Here is a 21,056-nt window from a genome sequence, read left to right on the forward strand (position 1 = left end):
CCCAGCTGCAGTTGGTTAATAGCGATATCCCCCTCTCCCTACCCATTTGGAAGCTGGGCAATGCCGTCCGTGTTGATGTGGCAGGCCCTGCACCCCGGGGACACTCGCAAAACCCGGGGACTGCTATCCCCGGGGGGGGGGGGGGGGAAGGGGGCACCTCCCGAACCACCTCCTCCTCTGCTGCTCCGTGCAACCAGCCCCGGCTCGGGGATCCTCTCTCTGACCCTGGTGCCGCCGAGTTTATTCACGCGGCGCTTTCTGCAAACCGCGGATCCCTGGATCTGAGCTCCCCTCCCGCAGATGTGACCAGGAAGCCCCCGTCTGCAGAAATAGCCGGGGCCTTCTTCACTGCCGTCGCGCCTCGCTTACAAAAGCAGGTTCCGCCTCCCGTAGGGACAGATCACAGATTTACGCACCCTCTGCTCCCTCGATAGCGCCGCACGATAAAATGACTCTGTGGTGTTTTCCCCCTTTTTACTTTTGCTTAACAGCCGGGGCTCCCGTGATGATTTAGGGGGGGTATTTCGGGTTGCTTGTGATGTGGGCCAGCAAGACAGATGCCTGAGCACATAAAAAGGACACAGAATTATAATCCTGCAGTTTATTGTAGCAAATCGGGGGATACAGTGAATGATTAACCTAAAGCAAGATGTGATAGCAAGGCGGGTGGGTTCCTTCTCAGAAGAGCTTCTAGCACTGTGAGCTTAAACGGCTCTCGCCGTAGGTCGTACAGCGAGGGCTGGGGGGTTCTCTAAGTTACAGCCCCCGTGCCTGCTAAAGGGAGGCCCCTGCCACGCTGAGCTTAGCTTGCAGGCGTGAAGGAGATGCAGAGGAGGTGCGCAGGCTCCTGGGAGCGGAGGCGTCTTACTTTTGGGCAATTCAGCAGCGCCTTCCCGTGCTCACTCCGCTGGGGGATAGCTCGAGGTCCTCGTCCGGTGCTGATCGTAACGATCCTCGTTTGGATCCCAGGTCACCCTCGTCTCGCTTTCCTCATCCTTGTCCACCATCCACCATCCTTCGCTCCCCCTCGCTCCCGCTTCCTCCTCTACCATCTCTGAGATGTCGTATGGCATTCCCGGAGAGATGTTGCCGCTAACGGTGGCACTGGTCCAGCGGTATGTATCTGCTGCCTCTCGCTTGTTGGCCTCGTGGTCCTCTCTCATCTTGGCCTCGTGGTCCTCTCTCATCTTGGCCTCATGGTACGCTCTCATTTTGGCCTCGTGGTCCTCTCTCATTTTGGCCTCATGGTCCTCTCTCATTTTGGCCTCATGGTCCTCTCTCATCTTGGCCTCGTGGTCCTCTCTCATTTTGGCCTCGTGGTCCTCTCTCATTTTGGCCTCATGGTATGCTCTCATCTTGGCCTCGTGGTCCTCTCTCATCTTGGCCTCGTGGTCCTCTCTCATCTTGGCCTCGTGGTCCTCTCTCATCTTGGTCTCGTGGCCCTCTCCTATTTTGGCCTCGTGGTCCTCTCTCATCTTGGCCTCGTGGTCCTCTCCCGTCTTGACCTCATGGTCGTCGCCCTCCTTAGCCTCATGTTCCTTGGCCCCCTGCTCTTCTCCTTCTTGGCCTTCCTTCTCGCTCTGAGCCTTAGGGGCCTCCTCTGTCTTCGGGCGCCTGGGGCTCAGAGACTTCTTTATCTTCTCCCTCTTTTCTGGGGGCACCATCTTGGCCCCCATCTTGGCCATCATCTTCTCGATGTTCTTGAAGGTGAAGGCTTTCTTCAGGCTGCCTGCCTTCTTCGGACCTGGGACTTTCTCTGCCTTGGCCCCTGTGTCTCCCAGCTCTTCCTCGTCCGAGGACAGGCGGATGGTGTGGAAGGTCTCCCCGTCCGCCCCATGGTCCTCCAGCCCCTCGCTAGCAGCGGCGGTGGGGCCCAGGGCTTGTGGGAACATTCCTTCGGGGACCTCAATCTCCTCCTGCAAGGGGTGACAGACAGCAGTTAAAGATGAGGGCGAAATGGACCCACTAGAGCTGACCAGAGTTCATCATTTCTTTCCTGATTCAGTGCTGGTGCACGAGGTGGGAAGGCTGGGATAGGAATCCCTGCATTTTACTGAGCTGAGCACCAACAGGAAGTGGGCGCCATCTGTAACCAGGAAGCGGCTTTTGCCCCTGGCAACCTGAGGCCACCCTGAGCGGCGATGCTGTGATGTCATCGCATCCAAACCCGGAGAGAGGCTGCGGGATCTCCAGGGGCCTAGGCTGAGTTATTATTAGTCTTTTAAATAAACAAGGAGGATTAAAATCAGAGGCAGAAGGACAGACAGAGGAACTGAGACCTACATTGGGAGGGGCTGAGAGAGACAGGCTGGTGAGAGAAACACAGGCGGTGGAGGGGGAAGAGAGGTGGCTGCATGCCTACAGATGGTGGGGGAGGATTAGAGGGAGGGAAGGGAGTGGTATTGGCGCTCTGCCCCTGGGTGTAGCCCTCCCTCCATGACTCATTCGCATCTGCAGGCTTTGCATTCCCCGAGTGCAGTTTCTGGCACCAGAAGCTCCACTTTTCCTGCCTTAAGGAGGTGAAAGATGAATCCTGCCATTCTGCAGCCTCTTCTCAGAGTTTCCATAGACGGAAGCAGTCTGAGCCTCTATTGTGTTACACTGTGCAACTGTGTATTAAGGATTAAACCCTCGCTGTCCCCCATACACAAGTTACACTGTGCAACTGTGTATTAAGGATTAAACCCTCGCTGTCCCCCATACACAAGTTACACTGTGCAACTGTGTATTAAGGATTAAACCCTCGCTGTCCCCCATACACAAGTTACACCGTGCAACTTTGCGTTAAGGATTAAACCCTCGCTGTCCCCCATACACAAGTTACCTCGTGCAACTTTGTGTTAAGGATTAAACACTCGCTGTCCCCCATACACAAGTTACACTGTGCAACTGTGTATTAAGGATTAAACCCTCGCTGTCCCCCATACACAAGTTACACCGTGCAACTGTGTATTAAGGATTAAACCCTCGCTGTCCCCCATACACAAGTTACCTCGTGTAACCTTATATAAGAATAAAACAATGGCTTCCCACACTGTCCGCTATACACAGGTTACAGCGTATCACTTTATATTAAGGATACAATGCTTGCTCCCTTCATACGTGTGTGATGTGCTACAGCAGACTGAGCTCACCTGGTACAGCAGAACATTGAACTGGTTCTTCCGGAGGATCTCGTTGTGGATCCTCTCCAGCCGGGCCACCCCCTCTCTCCGGCGCTCCACCCGCAGGTTGGCGTCGCGCAGCGCCGCGCTCACCTGCCGCGACCCCTGCAGCAGCTTGCTGACGGCGTTGCTGGTGCTGTTCTGGCTGCGGCCCAGCTTGGCCACTTCCCCCTGGACCCGGCGCACGCTGTTGCCCAGGCTCCTCTGCCGTCCCTCCATTCGCACCTGGGTCTCCTGCACCCTGCCCAGCATCTCCTCCAGCTTCTCCAGGAGGGCCAGGACGGTCAGCGCGTTCACGGGGCCCCCGGGCTCGGCCGCCCGAGCTTCGCCCGGGGCGGGATTGGCACCCGGGACCTGCCGGCCCTCTGCTCCCGAAGCTTGGAGGCCCTCTTCCCCCATGGTGCCGGGAAGGAGTCCTCCCCGTCCCCCCCCCCCCCCCCCCCAACGCTCTCTGCTTTCAGCGAGGGGATCTCCTCCGAAGTTTTCTTTGCTCTGAGAGGAGTCTGGCTCGGGAAGGGGCTCCACCCTTTGCATGGGAGCCAGGCAGGGAGGGGAGAGCAGGGCACGCCCCCAACCCTCCCCTGCTCCCCCCTGCCAGCCGCATTCCTGCAGAAGGGGGGAGGGATCTGCTCACCAGGGCCCTGCGTCTGTCCCAGGGCTGCTTCTCCTCTGCAGCGGGAGAGGGAGACCCTGAATCTGTGCCTCTCTCTCTCTCAGAGAGCGGGAGGGAGGGCTCTCTCCCCTCACCCGGCACGGCACATGCAAGCTTCCTCTTATCTCGTGTACAGATGTCACCGCACGCCTCCCCCTCCCTGCCCTCAGGTATAGGGGGGGGGGACGGGACCAGCTGCAGGAGATGGTGAGGGAAAGCTCCCATAGGCCACCCCCCCCCCCCCCCCCCCCCGTTGACTTCCACTTAAGGGAAAAGGGATCTCGCTCTCCAGCGGTGCCAGCTGTTTGCAGCCGGATGCAAAGTTGTGTAAAGTGTGGTTCTCCCCTGCCCCTCGGCTGTGATCCCCCCCCCAGCTCCCTGCCGACTCCTGCGTGGACCCTAGGGGAGTCTCTTCCTCTCCTTGTGCTCCAGTCCTGACCCCCGCTTCTCTCTCTCTCTCTCCCTGTGGTGGTGTCCGTCGGAGGACGGGGGTCAGAAATCTCGCCTTCTCTCTCTCCCCGACAGGTGCAGCTGTGGTCGGGGCACCTGGGCCAGATGCGAGAGACTTACGGGAGGAAGTGCACCTCCCCCGCCCTGTGCCTCTCCGTCAGCCCCAAGGGGGAGGTCTCTGGCCGTCGGGCACCAGTCCGAGGGGGTAATGATCTACAGCCTCCCCGAGGGTGAGTGAGAGCACCGAGGGGGGGGGGGGGAGCTAGGGATACGGCTCGGGGGGGGGGGGGGGGGGGTCAGCGCCCTCGTGCTCACCCACCGCCCTCTCCTCTCCTCCTCCTCCTCCTCCTCGCAGCTCTCTGACAGCGAAGTGCGAGGCCAGGAACTCGGCGGTGCTGGGGCTGCTGTGGCTGCGGGAGGGGCTCCTGGTTTCCGCAGGGAGAGGAAGGCCCTGCGGCTCTGGTGCGTGGCGGAGCGGGCGAGGGAGTGGGGCGTCTGCGAGGGCCACGGCGGGGCCGTGCTGTCCCTGGCTTACTCCAGGGGAGGACTTCCTGGCTTCTGCCTCAGGTGAGAGGGGGGGGGGGGAGGGGAGGTGAGACCTGAGTGGGGGGGGAGGGGCGACCGAATCGCTGAAGTGTCACCCACCTGCCCGCATGGACCCAGCGGACCTTCCTTCCCTGAATGTGCTCGCTCACGCCTCTCTCCCCCCCCCCCCCCCCCCCCCCCCTCAGGAGGACTGACTGCGTCCTGCTGTGGTCGCTCCCCTTGCCGCTGAAAGACCACCTCAAGGAGCCCGTGTCCCCCCTGGCGGCTCTGCGCGGGTCACACGGCCGGAGTCACCTGCTGCGCCTTCAGCCCCGACGGAGGTTACCTGGCCACCGGGAGCAAGGACCGGGTAAGGGACGCCGCTCCGCGCCTCTCTTAGGCCGTCCATGAATTCTTCCGTTTAGTGATGGCGGGGGCCGCGGCCGCTCCCTCCCTCCAGCCCTAACGCTGGATCCCCTCTCTCTCTCTCAGAGCCTGATGTGCTGGGACGTCTCCGCCTCGCCTCCGTGTCTCGTGCGACAGATGCCCGCGAGCCACAGGGACTGGGTCACCGGCTGCGCCTGGACGGCAGCCTCCCGGCTGGTGAGTACCACGGCGCCCGAGCACTCCCTGCCCCTTCCCTCTCACTCTCTCCCTCTGTCTCTCTGTCTGTCTCTTGCTAGTTCAGCCTGAGGAGTGTCCTCTTGGCAGGGACGTTTCTACGTCGCTTGCCGACGTAATACGGAGTGTGGATAAAAAGAAAAGAAAAACTCGATGACTTTAGTGACACAGGCCACCTGCCAGCTTCGGTTCGGGATCTGATGCCTGATGGGAGGAGCAATCAGATGGGAGTTAGCAATCTGTTGTTGTTATACAGGAGAGTTGTGGGTGGATCCTTGGGCCGGTGGCAGGTGACCACGTCCCCGGGAGAAGATCCCGAGAGGGGCCCCCGGTCAGGCTCAGAGTTAGGAGACAGACACTCACTAGTGCTTTTATTAGACAGTATAGGGAACCACCAGAGGGGGCAGTAGTGAGCTGGAAGCCCCCGGCTGGGCTGTGGACCCTCAGATACTGGAACAGCGATCCCAGGGTGGCTGAGCTGTAGAGAAACTGAGATATAGTGAGTAGGCAGGGTAAGCAGATGTAACACTCACACAATATCCTAATGAAGCCCAGGCGCTGGAAGGTATAGGGCCTCGAGGAGCGAGCACCTGGTTCCAGGGAAAGCTCTGAGACAGCGACGGTAACTCACTGGTGTAGTTGGCAGCGATGACTTCCAGGCAGACGAGAGTACGGAGCAAGTCTGGGAGCGAGGCCCCCCGAGGAGCGGGTAGCGGTTCCTGACTGTCACCTGAAACACAAAGGCGAGAGAGAGGCCCCCGAGGAGCGGGTACCCCTGGTAAGTCCCAGGAGGCAGAGCAGCTTAGGTAGCGAAACCCACGCTAACTCGATCTGTTAGCAAATACTGAGACCTTAAATATCCATCGCGGGTGACGTCATCTCAGGGGGACGCCCCCGAGGTTCGCGCCATCGCCGGGTACTTCAGTCGGGACCCTAGGCCTCCAGGAAACATGGCGGATAGCCGCGTCGAGCCGGTCCGGGAACGCCCGAGGACTTGCGGCAGGAGGACGCCGCGGCGGCCAATCTTCCCGCGGTCGGAGAGGGAGGCGCCAGAGAGGTAAGGAGGGCGCAGAGAGGGCGTCGGGCACCGACGGAAACAACAGCTTCTGGACCCGTCTTGCCCCTGTGACGGGATCCCACGGATTTTGCTGCTCTCACCTTCCCCCTCCCCCCAGAACTGGACGCCTGCCTTCGCCCTCCTCCTCCCATCAGAAAGCTTTGATTTTCCCTCTCGGCTTCGGGACATGCGCGTCTCTCTCCTCTTCGCCGTGTCTCTCTCCTCTCTCGCCGTGTCTCTCTCCTCTCCCGTGTCTCTCTCCTCTCTCGCGTGTCTCTCTCTCTCGCTGTTGCACTGCATACAGAGTCTGGCTTCTTGGCGTTTTTCTGTCTGCCCGTTTCTCTTTGTACTTTGTGGTCCCTTCGTTCTGTTTCCTGGTGAGGGTCTCTCCGTGTCCTGACTGCGTGACCGAGGTGGTACTTTCTCTCGAGATCTGTGGCGGTCTGGCTTGGTCCCGTTTTTCCCCGGTAGGGAGGTGGACTGGGGTTGCGGGGGTCCGGTGTAATAGTTTGCAGCGCCGTGATAATCCTAGCAGTTGGTGGGTGGGGGTTTTTTGGGCGCGGCGGGTCCTGCCGCCTGGGGTGCGCGGAGTGCGGTTTCTGCAGGGTTTCCTGCAATCCCGCAAACCTGCCTTGGGTAGCGGTGGGAGTTTGCCTGTCCGGGCAGCGGGTTTCGGGGAAACGTCCCGGTTTTTGCTCTTCCTCCGCCCCCCCTTCACGTCTCGCCCTCTCTTTCCCCCCCCCCCCCCCCCTCCCCAGCTGTCCTGCTCCAAACGACTGCACCGTGTGCCTGTGGGATCCGCTGACCGGGCCAGTTCCTGCGGGACTTCCTGGGACACCAGGGCGTGATCAGCAGCGTGCTCGCCGTGGTAAGGCCCTCCCCGTTCTAGAACCCGCGCCGCCTCCGTTCCTTACCCCCGCCCCCCCGCTGACTTCCTGCGTTCAGGAGACGCACACGTCCCCAAAGCCTTTGGCTGGGGCGGGGGGAGGGGGGGGGATCTCTGCGTCTGGCCCGGGCTCTCTAACCACTGCCTCCCACCCCCCTTCGGTCAGCCAGGCCGGGGCAGCAGGGGGAAGCCCGCCCGGCACTGTCGCGTCCACGCCGGTTCTGTTCTCCCCGGTAGCGGGGGCGCGGTGTGGAAAGCGGCCCGAGGGGGCGCGGTGTGGAAAGCGGCCTCTGAGAAGCCTCCGAAACCGAGCCTGGCGTTAAAATCGCCCCCTTAACCTTTTAGTGGAGGAAAAGAGCGGCCATCGCCCGCCTGAAGGTTCCCCGCAGCGCTGCAGCCTCCTCCTGCTCTGCTGCTTCTCTAGCGAAGGTTTCCCCTTGAACTCATTTTTGATTCGTATTTATTTATTTGATTTATATTTGGCCTTTTTCGGGACACTTAAATCTCCACCCCGGCCTTGTCCCATCCCGAGCGCTGATTAATCCTCACTAGTAATAAATATTTTAACATTTAGTGAGGTAACGGCCCCTTGGGTGATGGGAGCAGGGGGTCGGACGTGAAAGGGGGCGCTTTTCGTGCCTGGTTAAGAGGCTGGGGGGGGTGGGGGGGAGGCCCGGGCGTCCGTGACTCGGGAGCGCTAGCGAGAGACGGGGGAGGGGGGGAGCTCCCTGTGGCCTCAGCAGCAGCCTCCCCTGATCCCCTCCCCTGTGCTTCGTCCGCGGCAGGGGGACTGGGTGGTGTCGGCCAGCAGAGACGGAGCCCTGAAGGTGTGGGACCAGGACGGCGTGGAGCTGACCAGCATCCTCCCGGCTCAGGCCGGCCGGATCAACCAGTGCGCCCCCGCCTGCACCCGGACGGGCCTGCAGGTAGGGCCACGGGGGGGGGAGGGGAGGGGAGGGGGGTGTGTGTGTGGGAGGGGGGATGATTCCGCTTCTCCGCTGACCCTCCCTCCCCTCTCCCTCCGCCCCACGCCTGCTTCCTCTGCCGCGCTGCCTCTCCAGCCTGTAACATCTTGATTTTATGTTTTTGGTTTTTTTTTTTCTCTTTTTGGCTCCCCCCCCCCCCCCCCCAGAGGGAGGGAAGGAGTCCGACCTCCAGGTCATCACAGCCTTGGAGGATGGGAGCTGCAGGCTCTGGCACCCCCTGCTGGTGAGTAGCGCAGCGGCGCTTCCCGCGCCCGTCATCTGCCGCCTCTGGTTTTTTGGGGTTTTTTGGACTTTTTTAATACGAACCTCGCCCTCCACCTCTCTCTCTTCCTTGTCCCGCTCTCCTTCCCCGCCCCCTTCCTGCCGTTTGAAACCGGGGGCCACGCAGGTGGCGTTCAGCGCCCGTCGCCCTGCTCTTGCTCCCTTGAGACCTTGCACAACTCGGGGCCTTGGTTTTTTGGGGGTTTTTTTCTTGCCGTTCACATCCTGAAACTCGCTTGTGGCTGCCGCCGATTGGAGCAGGTTTCGGACGTGGGTTTATTTTAATTTGCCCGTGTCCTGGCAGGTGGAGCAAGTTGCCACGCTGACGGGCCACGGTTTCGGGCGTGTGTGCGGCGGCCGCTGCGGCTGGGGACCCTGCCGTTCTTCCTCACTGTGGCCAGAGATCACTCCCTCCGGCTCTGGCCGCTGCCGTCACGGGAAGGTAAGAAGTTACATTCAGGGTGCGGGAGGGATCCTTAAACCTGAGCCCCCACCACCACCAACAAAGGGAGAGATGAGAAAGATTCCCGAGACTCAGAGGTGGGGGAGTGAGGGGTAAAGCCTGGGATGGGCACAGAGGATCCTCAGAGGTGGGGAAGTGAGGGGTAAAGCCTGGGATGGGCACAGAGGATCCTCACAGGTGGGGGAGTGAGGAGTAAAGCCTGGGATGGGCACAGAGGATCCTCAGAGGGTGGGGGAGTAAGGGGGTAAAGCCTGGGGATAAGCACAGAGGATCCTCAGAGGTGGGGGAGTGAGGGGTAAAGCCTGGGACGGGCACAGAGGATCCTCAGAGGTGGGGGAGTGAGGGGTAAAGCCTGGGATAAGCACAGAGGATCCTCAGAGGTGGGGGAGTGAGGGGTAAAGCCTGGGATAAACACAGAGGATCCTCAGAGGTGGGGGAGTGAGGAGTAAAGCCTGGGATGGCACAGAGGATCCTCAAGGTGGGGAAGTGAGGGGTAAAGCCTGGGATAAGCACAGAGGATCCTCAGAGGAGGTGGGGGAGTGAGGGGTAAAGCCTGGGATAAGCACAGAGGATCCTCAGAGGTGGGGGGAGTGAGGGGTAAAGGCCTGGATAAGCACAGAGGATCCTCAGAGGTGGGGGAGTGAGAGGTAAAAGCCTGGGAGTAAGCAAAGAGGATCCTCAGAGGTGGGGGAGTGAGGGGTAAAGCCTGGGACGGGCACAGAGGATCCTCAGAGGTGGGGGAGTGAGGGGTAAAGCCTGGGACGGGCACAGAGGATCCTCAGAGGTGGGGGAGTAAGGGGTAAAGCCTGGGATGGGCACAGAGGATCCTCAAAGGTGGGGGGAGTAAGGGGTAAAGCCTGGGATAAGCACAGAGGAATCCTCAGAGGTGGGGGAGTGAGGGGTAAAGCCTGGGACGGGCACAGAGGATCCTCAGAGGTGGGGGAGTGAGGGGTAAAGCCTGGGATAAGCACAGAGGATCCTCAGAGGTGGGGGAGTGAGGAGTAAAGCCTGGGATAAGCACAGAGGATCCTCAGAGGTGGGGGAGTGAGGGATAAAGTCTGGGAGGGCACAGAGGATCCTCAGAGGTGGGGGAGTGAAGAGTAAAGCCTGGGATGGGTACAGAGGATCCTCAGCTGTTGGGGGGTGAGGGATAAAGCCTGGGATAAGCACAGAGGATCCTCAGAGGAGGTGGGGGAGTGAGGGGTAAAGCCTGGGATAAGCACAGAGGATCCTCAGAGGTGGGGGAGGGGGGGATAAGTCTGGGAGGGCACAGAGGATCCTCAGAGGTGGGGGAGTGAAGAGTAAAGCCTGGGATGGGTACAGAGGATCCTCAGCTGTTGGGGGGTGAGGGATAAAGCCTGGGATAAGCACAGAGGATCCTCAGAGGAGGTGGGGGAGTGAGGGGTAAAGCCTGGGATAAGCACAGAGGATCCTCAGAAGTGGGGGAGTGAGGAGTAAAGCCTGGGACAAGCAGCGAGGATCCTCAGAGGTGGGGGAGTGAGGAGTAAAGCCTGGGATAAGCACAGAGGATCCTCAGAGGTGGGGGAGTGAGGGATAAAGTCTGGGAGGGCACAGAGGATCTTCAGAGGTGGGGGAGTGAGGAGTAAAGCCTGGGATGGGTACAGAGGATCCTCAGCTGTTGGGGGGTGAGGGATAAAGCCTGGGATAAGCACAGAGGATCCTCAGAGGAGGTGGGGGAGTGAGGGGTAAAGCCTGGGATAAGCACAGATGATCCTCAGAAGTGGGGGAGTGAGGAGTAAAGCCTGGGACAAGCAGCGAGGATCCTCAGAGGTGGGGGAGTGAGGGGTAAAGCCTGGGATAAGCACAGAGGATCCTCAGAGGTGAGGGAATGAGGGGTAAAGCCTGGGATAAGCACAGAGGATCCTCAGACGTGGGGGAGTGAGGGGTAAAGCCTGGGATGGGCACAGAGGATCCTCAGAGATGAGGGAGTGAGGGGTAAAGCCTGGGACGGGCACAGAGGATCCTTGGAGGTGGGGGAGTGAGGAGAAAAGCCTGGGATAAGCACAGAGGATCCTCAGAGGTGGAGGAGTGAGGGGTAAAGCCTGGGATGGGCACAAAGGATCCTCAGAGGTGGGGGAGTGAGGGGTAAAGCCTGGGACGGGCACAGAGGATCCTTGGAGGTGGGGGAGTGAGGAGTAAAGCCTGGGATAAGCACAGAGGATCCTCGGAGGTGGGGGAGTGAGAGGTAAAGCCTGGGATAAGCACAGAGGATCCTCAGAGGTGGGGGAGTGAGGGGTAAAGCCTGGGATAAGCACAGAGGATCCTCAGAGGTGGGGGAGTGAGAGGTAAAGCCTGGGATAAGCACAGAGGATCCTCAGAGGTGAGGGAGTTAGGGGTAAAGCCTGGGATAAGCACAGAGGATTCTCAGAGGTGGGGGAGTGAGGGGTAAAGCCTGGGATAAGCACAGAGGATCCTCAGAGGTGGGGGAGTGAGGGGTGAAGCCTGGGATAAGCACAGAGGATCCTCAGAGGTGGGGGAGTGAGGGGTGAAGCCTGGGATAAGCACAGAGGATCCTCAGAGGTGGGGGAGTGAGGGGTAAAGCCTGGGACGGGCACAGAGGATCCTCAGAGGTGAGGGAGTGAGTGGTAAAGCCTGGGATAAGCACAGAGGATCCTCAGAGGTGGGGGAGTGAGGGGTAAAGCCTGGGAACAGGCATAGATGATCCTCAGAGGTGAGGGAGTGAGGGGTAAAGCCTGGGATAAGCACAGAGGATCCTCAGAGGTGGGGGAGTGAGGTGTAAAGCCTGGGATGGGCACAGAGGATCCTCAGAGGTGGGGGAGTGAGGGGTAAAGCCTGGGAACAGGCATAGATGATCCTCAGAGGTGAGGGAGTGAGGGGTAAAGCCTGGGATGGGCACAGAGGATCCTCAGAGGTGGGGGAGTGAGGGTAAAGCCTGGGAACAGGCATAGATGATCCTCAGAGGTGAGGGAGTGAGGGGTAAAGCCTGGGATGGGCACAGAGAATCCTCAGAGGTGAGGGAGTGAGGGGTAAAGCCTGGGATAAGCACAGAGGATCCTCAGAGGTGGGGGAGTGAGGTGTAAAGCCTGGGATGGGCATAGATGATCCTCAGAGGTGGGGGAGTGAGGGGTAAAGCCTGGGATGGGCACAGAGGTTCCTCAGAGGTGGGGGAGCGGGGGATGAATTCTGGGACAGGTCAAAGGGGTAAAATTTAGATAAAGTTGAGGCTCTGCTACTGCTGTAATGAGGGAGGTGGAGACTGGATGGGCCTGGAGGTCTTTCTCTGCTATTAGTGTGTGAAAACACAGCTTTGCCCATATATTTTTATTTGGAAGCAGAGAAAGCCATTCCCTGTGCGTTCCCAGATCAGTCCAGATTCCTGGGTTTTGCCTTCCTTCCAGCAGGTGGAGACAGAGAGCGTTTTGCTGACACGGCTACAAAATCTGGTGTGCTACCTGCAGTCCCTCAGTATTTCTCCGTCTCCAGCAGACTGTAGATGGTGTAAAACCTGCAGTCTGGAAATTATTTTTAAAAAAAAAAGAATATTGAGATGGAAAAGGAAAGAAGAGGATTTCCTCCCAGAAGGTTTGTAGGACCTGGTGAGGCTTTTTTTCCAGGCAAGAGGGTTCGCAGGATCTGTGACCTAGGAAGATTTTGTGGACCAGTGATGCAACCAGGGTTCAGCGAGTCCTGCGTAAAGCTGCACATTCAGGACGAGGCTTCGGGGGGGATTCGCTGGATGGGGAGTCTGCAATAGAGGACCCTCCCAAGGTGGATTCTTCTCCGGAGGGATAAGATCCTGACGAGGGGCCCCACCTGTTCAAAGGGACGATCTGAAGGTGGTTTGTCTTGTCTTTTCCACATGTGAGAAGAATCTGAGCAGGAAGGTTCCGAATTGGATAGTAGTCACCACCGATGCCAGTCTCTCCGGATGGGGAGCTGAATGCCAGATTCAGTCGGCGCAGGGCCAGTGGTCAGCGGAAGAAGCCTTGTGGTCTATCAGTGTCTTAGAGACAAGAACGGTTCGGTTCATGTTGAATGCCTTTCTACCCTCTCTTACGCAGGCGGCTGGTAAGGATTTTGTCGGACAATGTGATAACGATGGCTTACATCCACCGACAGGGTGGTACCGAGAGTCAGGCAGTGGCTCATGAGGCCCAGGAGTTAATACACTGGGCAGAGCAACTTCTGGAATTATTGGCGGCTTCTCACATAGCCGGGATAGAATACATGCGAGTGGATTTTCTCATTTGTCGACAGCTGGATCCCTGGGAGTGGGACTTGTTGGAGGAGGCAATGCGGCTTGTCTGTCGCCCCACATGGACTTGATGGCAACTCAAAGGAATGCCAAGGCTCCGCAGAAGAGAACGTGGAATGGAAGGGGCCAATGCCTTAGTGTTTCCATGGCCGTAAGGGGTTCTCCTGTATGTATTTCCGCCATGGCGGCTGGCGGGCAAAGTATTAAGAATAGAGATTCATCCAGGAGAGGTGATTCTAGTGGTGCCGGAGTAGCCTCAGCGGCCATGGTTTGCGGATTTGATTAATCTGGCAGTGGATGGACCACTGCGTCTCGTCCATCTTCCAAATCTTCTGCACCAAGGTCCCATGTTTTCAGATCAGGCGGCTCACTTCTGTCTCACGGCTTGGCTTTTGAGAGAAAGCGTTTAAGGTGGAAAGGGTAACTCAAGGATGTTATTTCCACTCTACTGAAAGCTAGGAAGACTTCAAGATCCATAGCCTACGTGAGGGTGGAAAGTTTTCGAGACTTAGTGCGCAGAGCAGGGGGTTGAACCTGCTTAAGTGTCAGTGCACATTTTCATCTTCTTACAGCGAGGGTTGGTGAAGGGTTTGGCCTTTAACTCCCTCAGACTCCAGGTGGCGGCGTTGGGCTCTCTTACAGGCAAGTTGCAGGGAACAGCCCTAATTTCACATCCAGATGTGGAGCATATTCTCCGGGGGGGGGGCGAAGCATTTGCGGCCTCCAGTGCAGAATTTGTGTCCCCCTTGGAGCCTTAACTTGGTCCTCAAGAGGGGGGGGGGGATGTGTGTGGCCCCGTTCGAACCGCTTAGAAGGGCAACTATGAAAGATATCACCTTACAGTTTGTTTTTCTGGTGGCAATTTGTTCCGCTAGAAGGATTTCGGAACTCCTGGCTCTGTCACGTAGGGATCCTTTTCTGAGGGTTATGGATTGTGGAGTACGGTTCCTACCTTTCATCCGAAGGTGGTATCGTCATGTCACTTGAGTCAGTCGGTAGAGCTTCCGGCCTTCCCAAACCTGGACGCGGCTGCGCGTCACGCGAGAGAGCTGCGTCTTTTGGCTGTAAAGCGAGTCTTGTTGCGGTTTCTCAAAGTCACTAACAGCTTTCGACTGTCAGATCAACTTTTTTGTGCTATGGAGTGGTGCAGAAATGGGACATAAGGCTTCAAAGTCCACCATAGCGCGGTGGTTGAAAGAATGGATAGGTTCGTCGAAAATCTGTCAGGGCCGTCCTATGCCTGAGGGTTTAAAGGTTCACTCTACTCGATCTCAGGCGGCATCTTGGGCCGCAAGTGTCGCCGCAAGAGATTCGGAGGGCGGCTACTTGGAAGTCGTTGCACACTTTCGCCAGACATTATCATTATTATTCTTGCGGGGAGGCCACCCTCCATCCTGGGCCCCCGCAAGAAGTGAACACCATCTTAAATAATAAAAAAGAAACGGAACTATCATCAGGAGGTGAGGGAAATGGGTGACTGCGCTGTGTGACCATGCCCCTCCCCCGACGTCAACTCTTTGTGCTTCATTTACTATTTTTTCTTTTATGTTTTCTGTTAAGTAACCTTTTTTCAAGTTCCTACCTTATGCCTTTGTTAACAATTTTATTATAAATGTTCTCTGTATTTGACTATGGAAATATTTTTTCCTGCTTTTTCTGTTTTATGTAAACCGGTATGATTTGCATTTTAATGTAAGAATGTCGGTATATAAAAATTATAAATAAATAAATTTAGATGTCCGGGGCTTTGGTGAAAGTGTCCTTCGAGCGGGACTCTCTCAGTTCCACCCCGTTTACTGACGCTTTGGACCAATCCGGGTACGTACAGGGAAAGGAAAATTGGTCTTTACCTTGCTAATTTTCGTTCCTGTAGTACCACGGATCAGTCCAGAGTCCCGCCCGGTTGATGTGCGGAAAATTGGAGAGTCCCCTCGATCTGTGACTATCGTTAGTCTGAAGAACGGCACAGGGTTTTTTTGGTTCCTCACTTGGTTAACGCTGTAAAGGATCATGGGGTTTCACTTCCTACTGCTCGTTCAGGGGTCGAGTATCTGTTTTCTTGTTATGATCGTTACTATCTTGGCCTGGGTACAGGTCAGTACTGAGGAACTGCAGGTGGCACACGGGGTTATGTGGCAGTGTCAGCAAAACGTGCTCTGCCTCCATCTGCTGGCGGGGAAGGCAAAACCCAGGAGTGTGGACTTGATCTGTGGTGCTAAAGGAATGAAAGTTAGCAGGTAAGAACCAGTTTTCCCAGTGTCTGTCCCTTTGTTAAATAAGCAATGCACGGTGGTCTGTGGATACGGGAGGCGGGGGGTGGTTTACATTGCCCTGGACTACTTTTGACTCAGTTTTTTTTTTTGGGGGTGGGTGGAGGGTTTGCTTTGGCAGGAGACAAAGCTGCCCGGCAGCACAGTGGAGCAGTCACTGCAGTGGCCTGGTCTCCCGACGGCAAGTGGGCAGCTTCCGCCAGCGACGGCGGGGACGTGGTGATTTGGAGAGAGGCGAAAGCGGTGCACAAGCTGCAGGTGAGTTAACACAGGCTCTCTCGGATGTCCGCCTCCCTCCAGCCCGCTCTGCGTTGTCGGAACGAATGAAGAAATCCCAGGGGGTTTTGAAACTGTAGAGTTCAGCAGAGAATTTTCCTGGCTTTGTCCTCTGGTGAAGAATTTTTGTGAGTGGGAAATGTGCCGGCGCAGTACAGGGTGTGGCCCCTGGATGGCAGCATGGCACCTCAAATAAACATTTTCTGCCGTCACAGGCCTAGGAGCTCATTGGCTCTCAAAGCCTCTTTCTTCACTCTGTTGCGTTCTCATTTGCTCTTATTCCTAGGTCTCCTTTCTTTTCTTTTTTCCCTCCGAGCATTTTGTTTTATTTTTGTACATTTTTGTAGGGCTAACAATGTGTCATATTTCATGCTTTAGGTGCATCAGTGCAGCACCTGTATGGGGGCTCTGATGAAGATCTGCTCTTCAGCTGTCTGTGCTGTGTTCACTTTTTATATTTATTTAACACTTTTATATACCGACATTCATGATAAGGATCATATCATAGCATATATCGGTTTACAGGGAACAAAAGTATTATAACATTAACCTTAACCAGAAGGAGCATAAAAAGTTACAATAAAACAGGGGTATGGAACTGGGGGGGTGGAAAAGCAGAGGGGGACAGTTAACTCATTAACTAATTACAACAAAAGAAATGGTGGGCATATGATGTGAAGAGCGGGATTGCCACCTCGCCCCGGGTCAGCTGAACAGGCAAATCCAGCCCTGGTTTTTCTTCCCAGGTGTTGTCGTTCTGACTTTCTTAGGGACTTCAATGGGCCAAGCAGAACCACAGCTCCCTGCATGCAATGGAGTCAGAACCAGGTCTGGATCTGCCTGGGGCGAGCTGGCAGCCCTAGCTGAGAACCACATCTAACAGGCTCCCAAATATTTACACTCTATGGGGGATAATTAAATTACATTCTACTATTTTTGGCTCCCAGAATGCTTCAGTCGATTTTTCTCCGTGGCCTCTAGGTGACCTGATTTCTGGAGGGAGACTCCGGGTCGAACTTGGTTTTCTGACGGCCTTCCCCCCGTTTCTGGTGCACCGTGGGCTCGGCCGTACCAGTTCTAAACCACGAAGCACTGGGGGGCCCAGTATTGTTCTGGGGAGCCTCGCTGCACCCCTCACGCTGCTCGTTTCTCTCCCCCCTCCTCTTCCAGGTTAGCGAGCGCGCCGTCCGCGCCCTCCTCTTTGTCTTGCCAATGAGTTTCCTGGCGGTGTCCGACGATCAGAAAGTCTCTCGCTGGGACCTGGATTCCTGGAGCTATTTGGACTCCACAGAGTGAGTAACGAGGGAGGGGGGGAGGGGGCTGTGAGGAGAAAGGAGGGATCCACCATTTTGCACGGATCCTAGAAATTTCCAGGATCGTTTGGAATTTAAGTGAGGGTTGAGCGCCGTACCCAAGGGGCGATGTCATAATTGGCTGTAACTCACAGGAAGTGCGGGTATATTTCACAGGAAGTGATGTCACAGCATCTATAGCTCTCTAGAAGTGATGTCAAAATGAAATTCATTGCAAAGCGAGCACAGCCCCAGTGAGTTTATTACATAGGAAGTGATGTCACAGCATTCTGTGACTCTCTGGAAGTGATGTCACGATAATCTGCAAGTCCCATGATGTTCAATGGCCAGGTCTGGGTATGTGAATAGGCGCAGTAGGCCTCTGCTAGGGCAGCAAAAATCCAGGGTCAGCAGGATGGCGACAGATATGTGGCCTTGCAGCAGAGAACAGCCTTCTGCTTCCGGACTGAGCCCCTCCCATCCCAGGCAGCATGCAGGGAACAGGGGGGGGGGTGGTGAGCCAACCAAAGCCTCCAGCCTTTCTGGCATTCAGAGGTATTTGGAATGGGGGGGAAGAGAAGGGAGCAGGAGGGGGTGGGAGGTGGGTTCCAGGATCTTGGGAGATGTAGGAAGGATGGGGAGTTTCCCCCAGCCCCTCCTGTCCACCTCAAAATGATCTCCATTTGCTCCAGGCTCACTGTAACCCCTGCCCATGAGATCTGATCTCCCACCTCCAACCACCTCAACTTTCTTCCTCAGTGTTCCCCATCCCCATTCCTCTCTCCTTCTCACACTCCTCCCCCCCAACCCTGTTCCTCTCCCCGTCCCTGAGATCTCCCTGTGCTGATATTGGAGATGGGGTATTATAAAGTCTAACGTAGAATACAAGATAGCAATGTCTGCCAATAGGCTTCAGAATTTCCAAAACTGTGCCGGAGGATCTTCCCCTGAGCTGCTGCAGGAGATGGTGGGGCTGTGCCCTAGACCCCTCTGCTCCCTGTTGTCCGACCTTACAGGGAAGGAGAGGCGGCAGCCCCAAGACTGCCCACAGGGGATGGCAAAATCCTAAATCTATCACCGTTCAGAGCAGCAGAAAGGAAAACTGGTTCTTACTGAGGAGCTGCAGGTGGCAGGCGGGGTTATGTAGCAGTGTCGATGAAACTCTCTGTCTCCATCTGCTGGCGGGGAGGCAAATTACAGGGAACTTCATATTCTGTCAAACTGTGAGGAGTCAAGCAGTGGGCACTGGGCCGGAAGGAGACCTGTGGCCATGCAGCGGATTAGGTGATGCCTCCTTTCTCTTCTCGTTTCCTTAGCTACAGCGCGACCCAGTCTTACAGCCTGGACACAAAATCTCTGGTGATGGGGATGGGGCGCGCCCCCTCCTCCCAGGTCCTGCTGGGCACCGTCGGAGGCAACCTGCTGGTCCTGGACTCGGAGAAGGGCTCCCTGTACCCCGTCAGGTAAGGTTTAAACCCCGGGACCCGGCACCGACTGCCCGGATGATCGGCCTCGGCACGGTTACTGCGGGGCGCGGGGAGGGGGGGGGGAGTGTCACCTGCCCTATCGTCAGAAAACAACCCCCCCCGCCAAGCAGAAATAAATCATTTCCCCCCCCCCCCCCCCCCGCCCCCGTCTTCCTCTGCAGCTGTACCCTGGGCTACCAAGCCGAGACCTTCCACTCCCAGATCAGCGCCATGGAGGGCGACCAGGTCTGTCTCCTGGAGAACTCGCACAGTCCCGCCCTGCACCTGACTGTGAGTATCCCCCCCAGCTCGCCCCTCTCGCCCGCCTGATGTCCCTGACAGACCATCCCCCGGGTTATAACACAGCCTCCCCGTTCTCTCTCTCTCTCTCTCTCTCGTTAGCGGGTAACGAAGGCTGGGGACTTTCAGATCAGGACGCTGGTGGATCTCGGCGCCTGGAAAGGCACAGAGCGCCTTCACCAGATTACGCAGGCTCATCCCGAATTCGGTAGGCACAGGGGAGAGCTCGGTGCTCCAGGAAGGAGGCCGGGCGCTGTCTCGTAGTTTTGTTTTTTTTTCCCGCTGGCGAAAAGGCAGGGGGGGGGGGGGGGGAAAGAGGCTTTCACAGGGGGGAAAAAGGCGCACTGTGGTTTTTATTTTTTTCCGTCGATGCAACGAGTGGGTCTCGGTGCTATAGTATTGGGGGTCTCTCAGGCCCTCTTACTGTGATAAGAGTAGGTCTCGGGAGTATATTAATGGGCCGCCTTAATACCGTCTTATTATAAACGGGGGCCGGTTTGCCGCTTTCTGGGATTAGGGTACGGGCGCCACAGTTTTAGGGCATCGAAACCGAAAAGAACCTACGGCGAGTCCGGCTCTTAATAAGAGGGGGGATGTCTCTGTGCTCCAGTAACAGCACAGCAGAACCTGCCAAAATTAAATATTTCTTTTACCCCCAACTCCCGCTGACCTGCTGGGATGTCGGCACCCAGAGAGCGAGGTCCTATTATGGGAATAAGAGCGTCATCAGGCGGCCATCTCTTGACTGATCCGAGGTGCGAAGGAAACGGGGGTTGGGGGTCACCGTGAAGAGCGGTGGGGGCCACGGTTACGACCACGGGGATCCTGCGGACCTGCCTGGGGTGGGGGGCGGGCACGGACTGGCCTGACATCCCCCCCCGAGATCTTCTGTAACCTCCTTCCTGTGTGTTTCTACCCTTCCCTTCCCTTCGTCCTCCGCAGGCCTGGCAGACTCTGGAGGGAGCCTCTGGGTGGAGACTCGCCGAGCGGAGAAGAAGGACTTCGAGAGGGACCACTGGGATGTCCAATTTGCCACCAGAAAAAAGAGAAAAGTAAAGCAGGGAGAGGAGGGCGGCGGGGGAGGGGGGAGAGCGGGACCCGGAGGAGGAGGGAGGAGGGCCGGGCGCCGCAGGGCATCTCGGTTACCCCCTTATTCCGGTTGCCCACCCCCGATAGGTCCCTGTCCTCCCGTTTCCCCGACTCTCGTTTGGCCTGCGCCCTCCTTACCCCGCTCCGATTGGCCGGCAGGATACGCCCCCCCCCCCCCCCGTCTTCTCGCCGAAACCAAACTCCGAATTTAATGCCTCTCTCTCTTTTCTTTTTTGTAATTTCTTTCCGCCTCCCCCGAGGCGAAACGCGTGGAAAAGCAGCAGTGCCTGACGGTACTGGAGGTTCTCGCCTGGGAAAGGAAGCAGGTAAAACCCCCCTCTTACCCGGACGCCTGCTGCGCCGATAACGTACGAGAGGCGGTCCCTGCCCGAGGAGCTTACCCGGGACTCCCCGGGACCCGGGAGGGGGGGGGGTTCAGGAAATAGCGTTTCTCGCGGTGAACGTGGTTCACATCAACCGAGGGGGCGGGCTCTGAGATTTAACGGTAAGGAAGGTCCTTCCGGGTACTGCAATCCACCCCTGGGCTCAGCTCCGGGCCTGAGGGCCCCGCCAGGAAGGCCACGGTTTTCGGGGTCGTCCTCCCCCCTTGAATTATTTCAGGAGATGCATTTGCGTGCGTTCTGGACCCCAAAGTCAGATGACTTTCCACTCAGGGGGAGTCAGGCGCCCCAAAACATCCTGGCGGAAATCTGAGACCGGGAAACTGAGCCGCATTTTTAAACAATAAATAGAATCTCACAGAGGTACTTCCTGTCGTAGAAGAGCACATCCCTTCCCCTCACATAACGGGGTCCCCAACATTTAAGTGGTTTGGTTTTCTTTGTCGACAAAAGATCATTTCCCTGCGGGGGGGGAGGGAGCCATGTTTGAAATAGTCTGAAGTGACGTGGCAGACTCGCACCCGCCCATTGACCGGTGCGAGGTAAATGGCGGGTGCGTTGCGTGGCCAGTCAGATCTAGCGAGGGTGCGCGTCGGGTCATCGCGACTCCGGTTTTCTAAGATGGCCGCCTCCATGGGCTCGAGGGAAATCACCTAGGGA

At 57.3% G+C, this 21,056-nt stretch overlaps 2 protein-coding genes across 2 annotated transcripts in view; one reads left to right on the top strand and one right to left on the bottom strand.

Annotated features, from left to right (window-relative positions):
• The window catches only part of TEP1 (telomerase associated protein 1), a 44,420-nt gene that overhangs the window by 22,554 nt on the left and 810 nt on the right, over positions 1-21,056 (top strand). The window contains 15 exon segments of the mRNA XM_029581512.1: positions 4,342-4,496; positions 4,621-4,833; positions 5,053-5,161; positions 5,284-5,394; positions 7,228-7,311; positions 8,141-8,286; positions 8,488-8,564; positions 8,907-9,044; positions 15,679-15,830; positions 17,019-17,140; positions 18,457-18,603; positions 18,789-18,897; positions 19,009-19,114; positions 19,849-19,958; positions 20,256-20,321. Coding sequence (XP_029437372.1) covers positions 4,342-4,496; positions 4,621-4,833; positions 5,053-5,161; positions 5,284-5,394; positions 7,228-7,311; positions 8,141-8,286; positions 8,488-8,564; positions 8,907-9,044; positions 15,679-15,830; positions 17,019-17,140; positions 18,457-18,603; positions 18,789-18,897; positions 19,009-19,114; positions 19,849-19,958; positions 20,256-20,321 — 1,845 coding nt within the window.
• On the bottom strand, positions 587-3,614 carry LOC115078062 (caveolae-associated protein 2-like). Its single transcript, XM_029580672.1, has 2 exons — positions 3,135-3,614; positions 587-1,916 (listed from the first exon to the last, which is right to left on the bottom strand). Exons 1-2 carry the CDS (start codon positions 3,561-3,563, stop codon positions 900-902), a joined length of 1,446 nt encoding a protein of 481 aa, XP_029436532.1. The 5' UTR covers positions 3,564-3,614; the 3' UTR covers positions 587-899.

The sequence above is a fragment of the Rhinatrema bivittatum genome, chromosome 16 (genome assembly GCF_901001135.1).
Source record: "Rhinatrema bivittatum chromosome 16, aRhiBiv1.1, whole genome shotgun sequence".
In the NCBI taxonomy this organism is placed as follows: Eukaryota; Metazoa; Chordata; class Amphibia; order Gymnophiona; family Rhinatrematidae; genus Rhinatrema; species Rhinatrema bivittatum.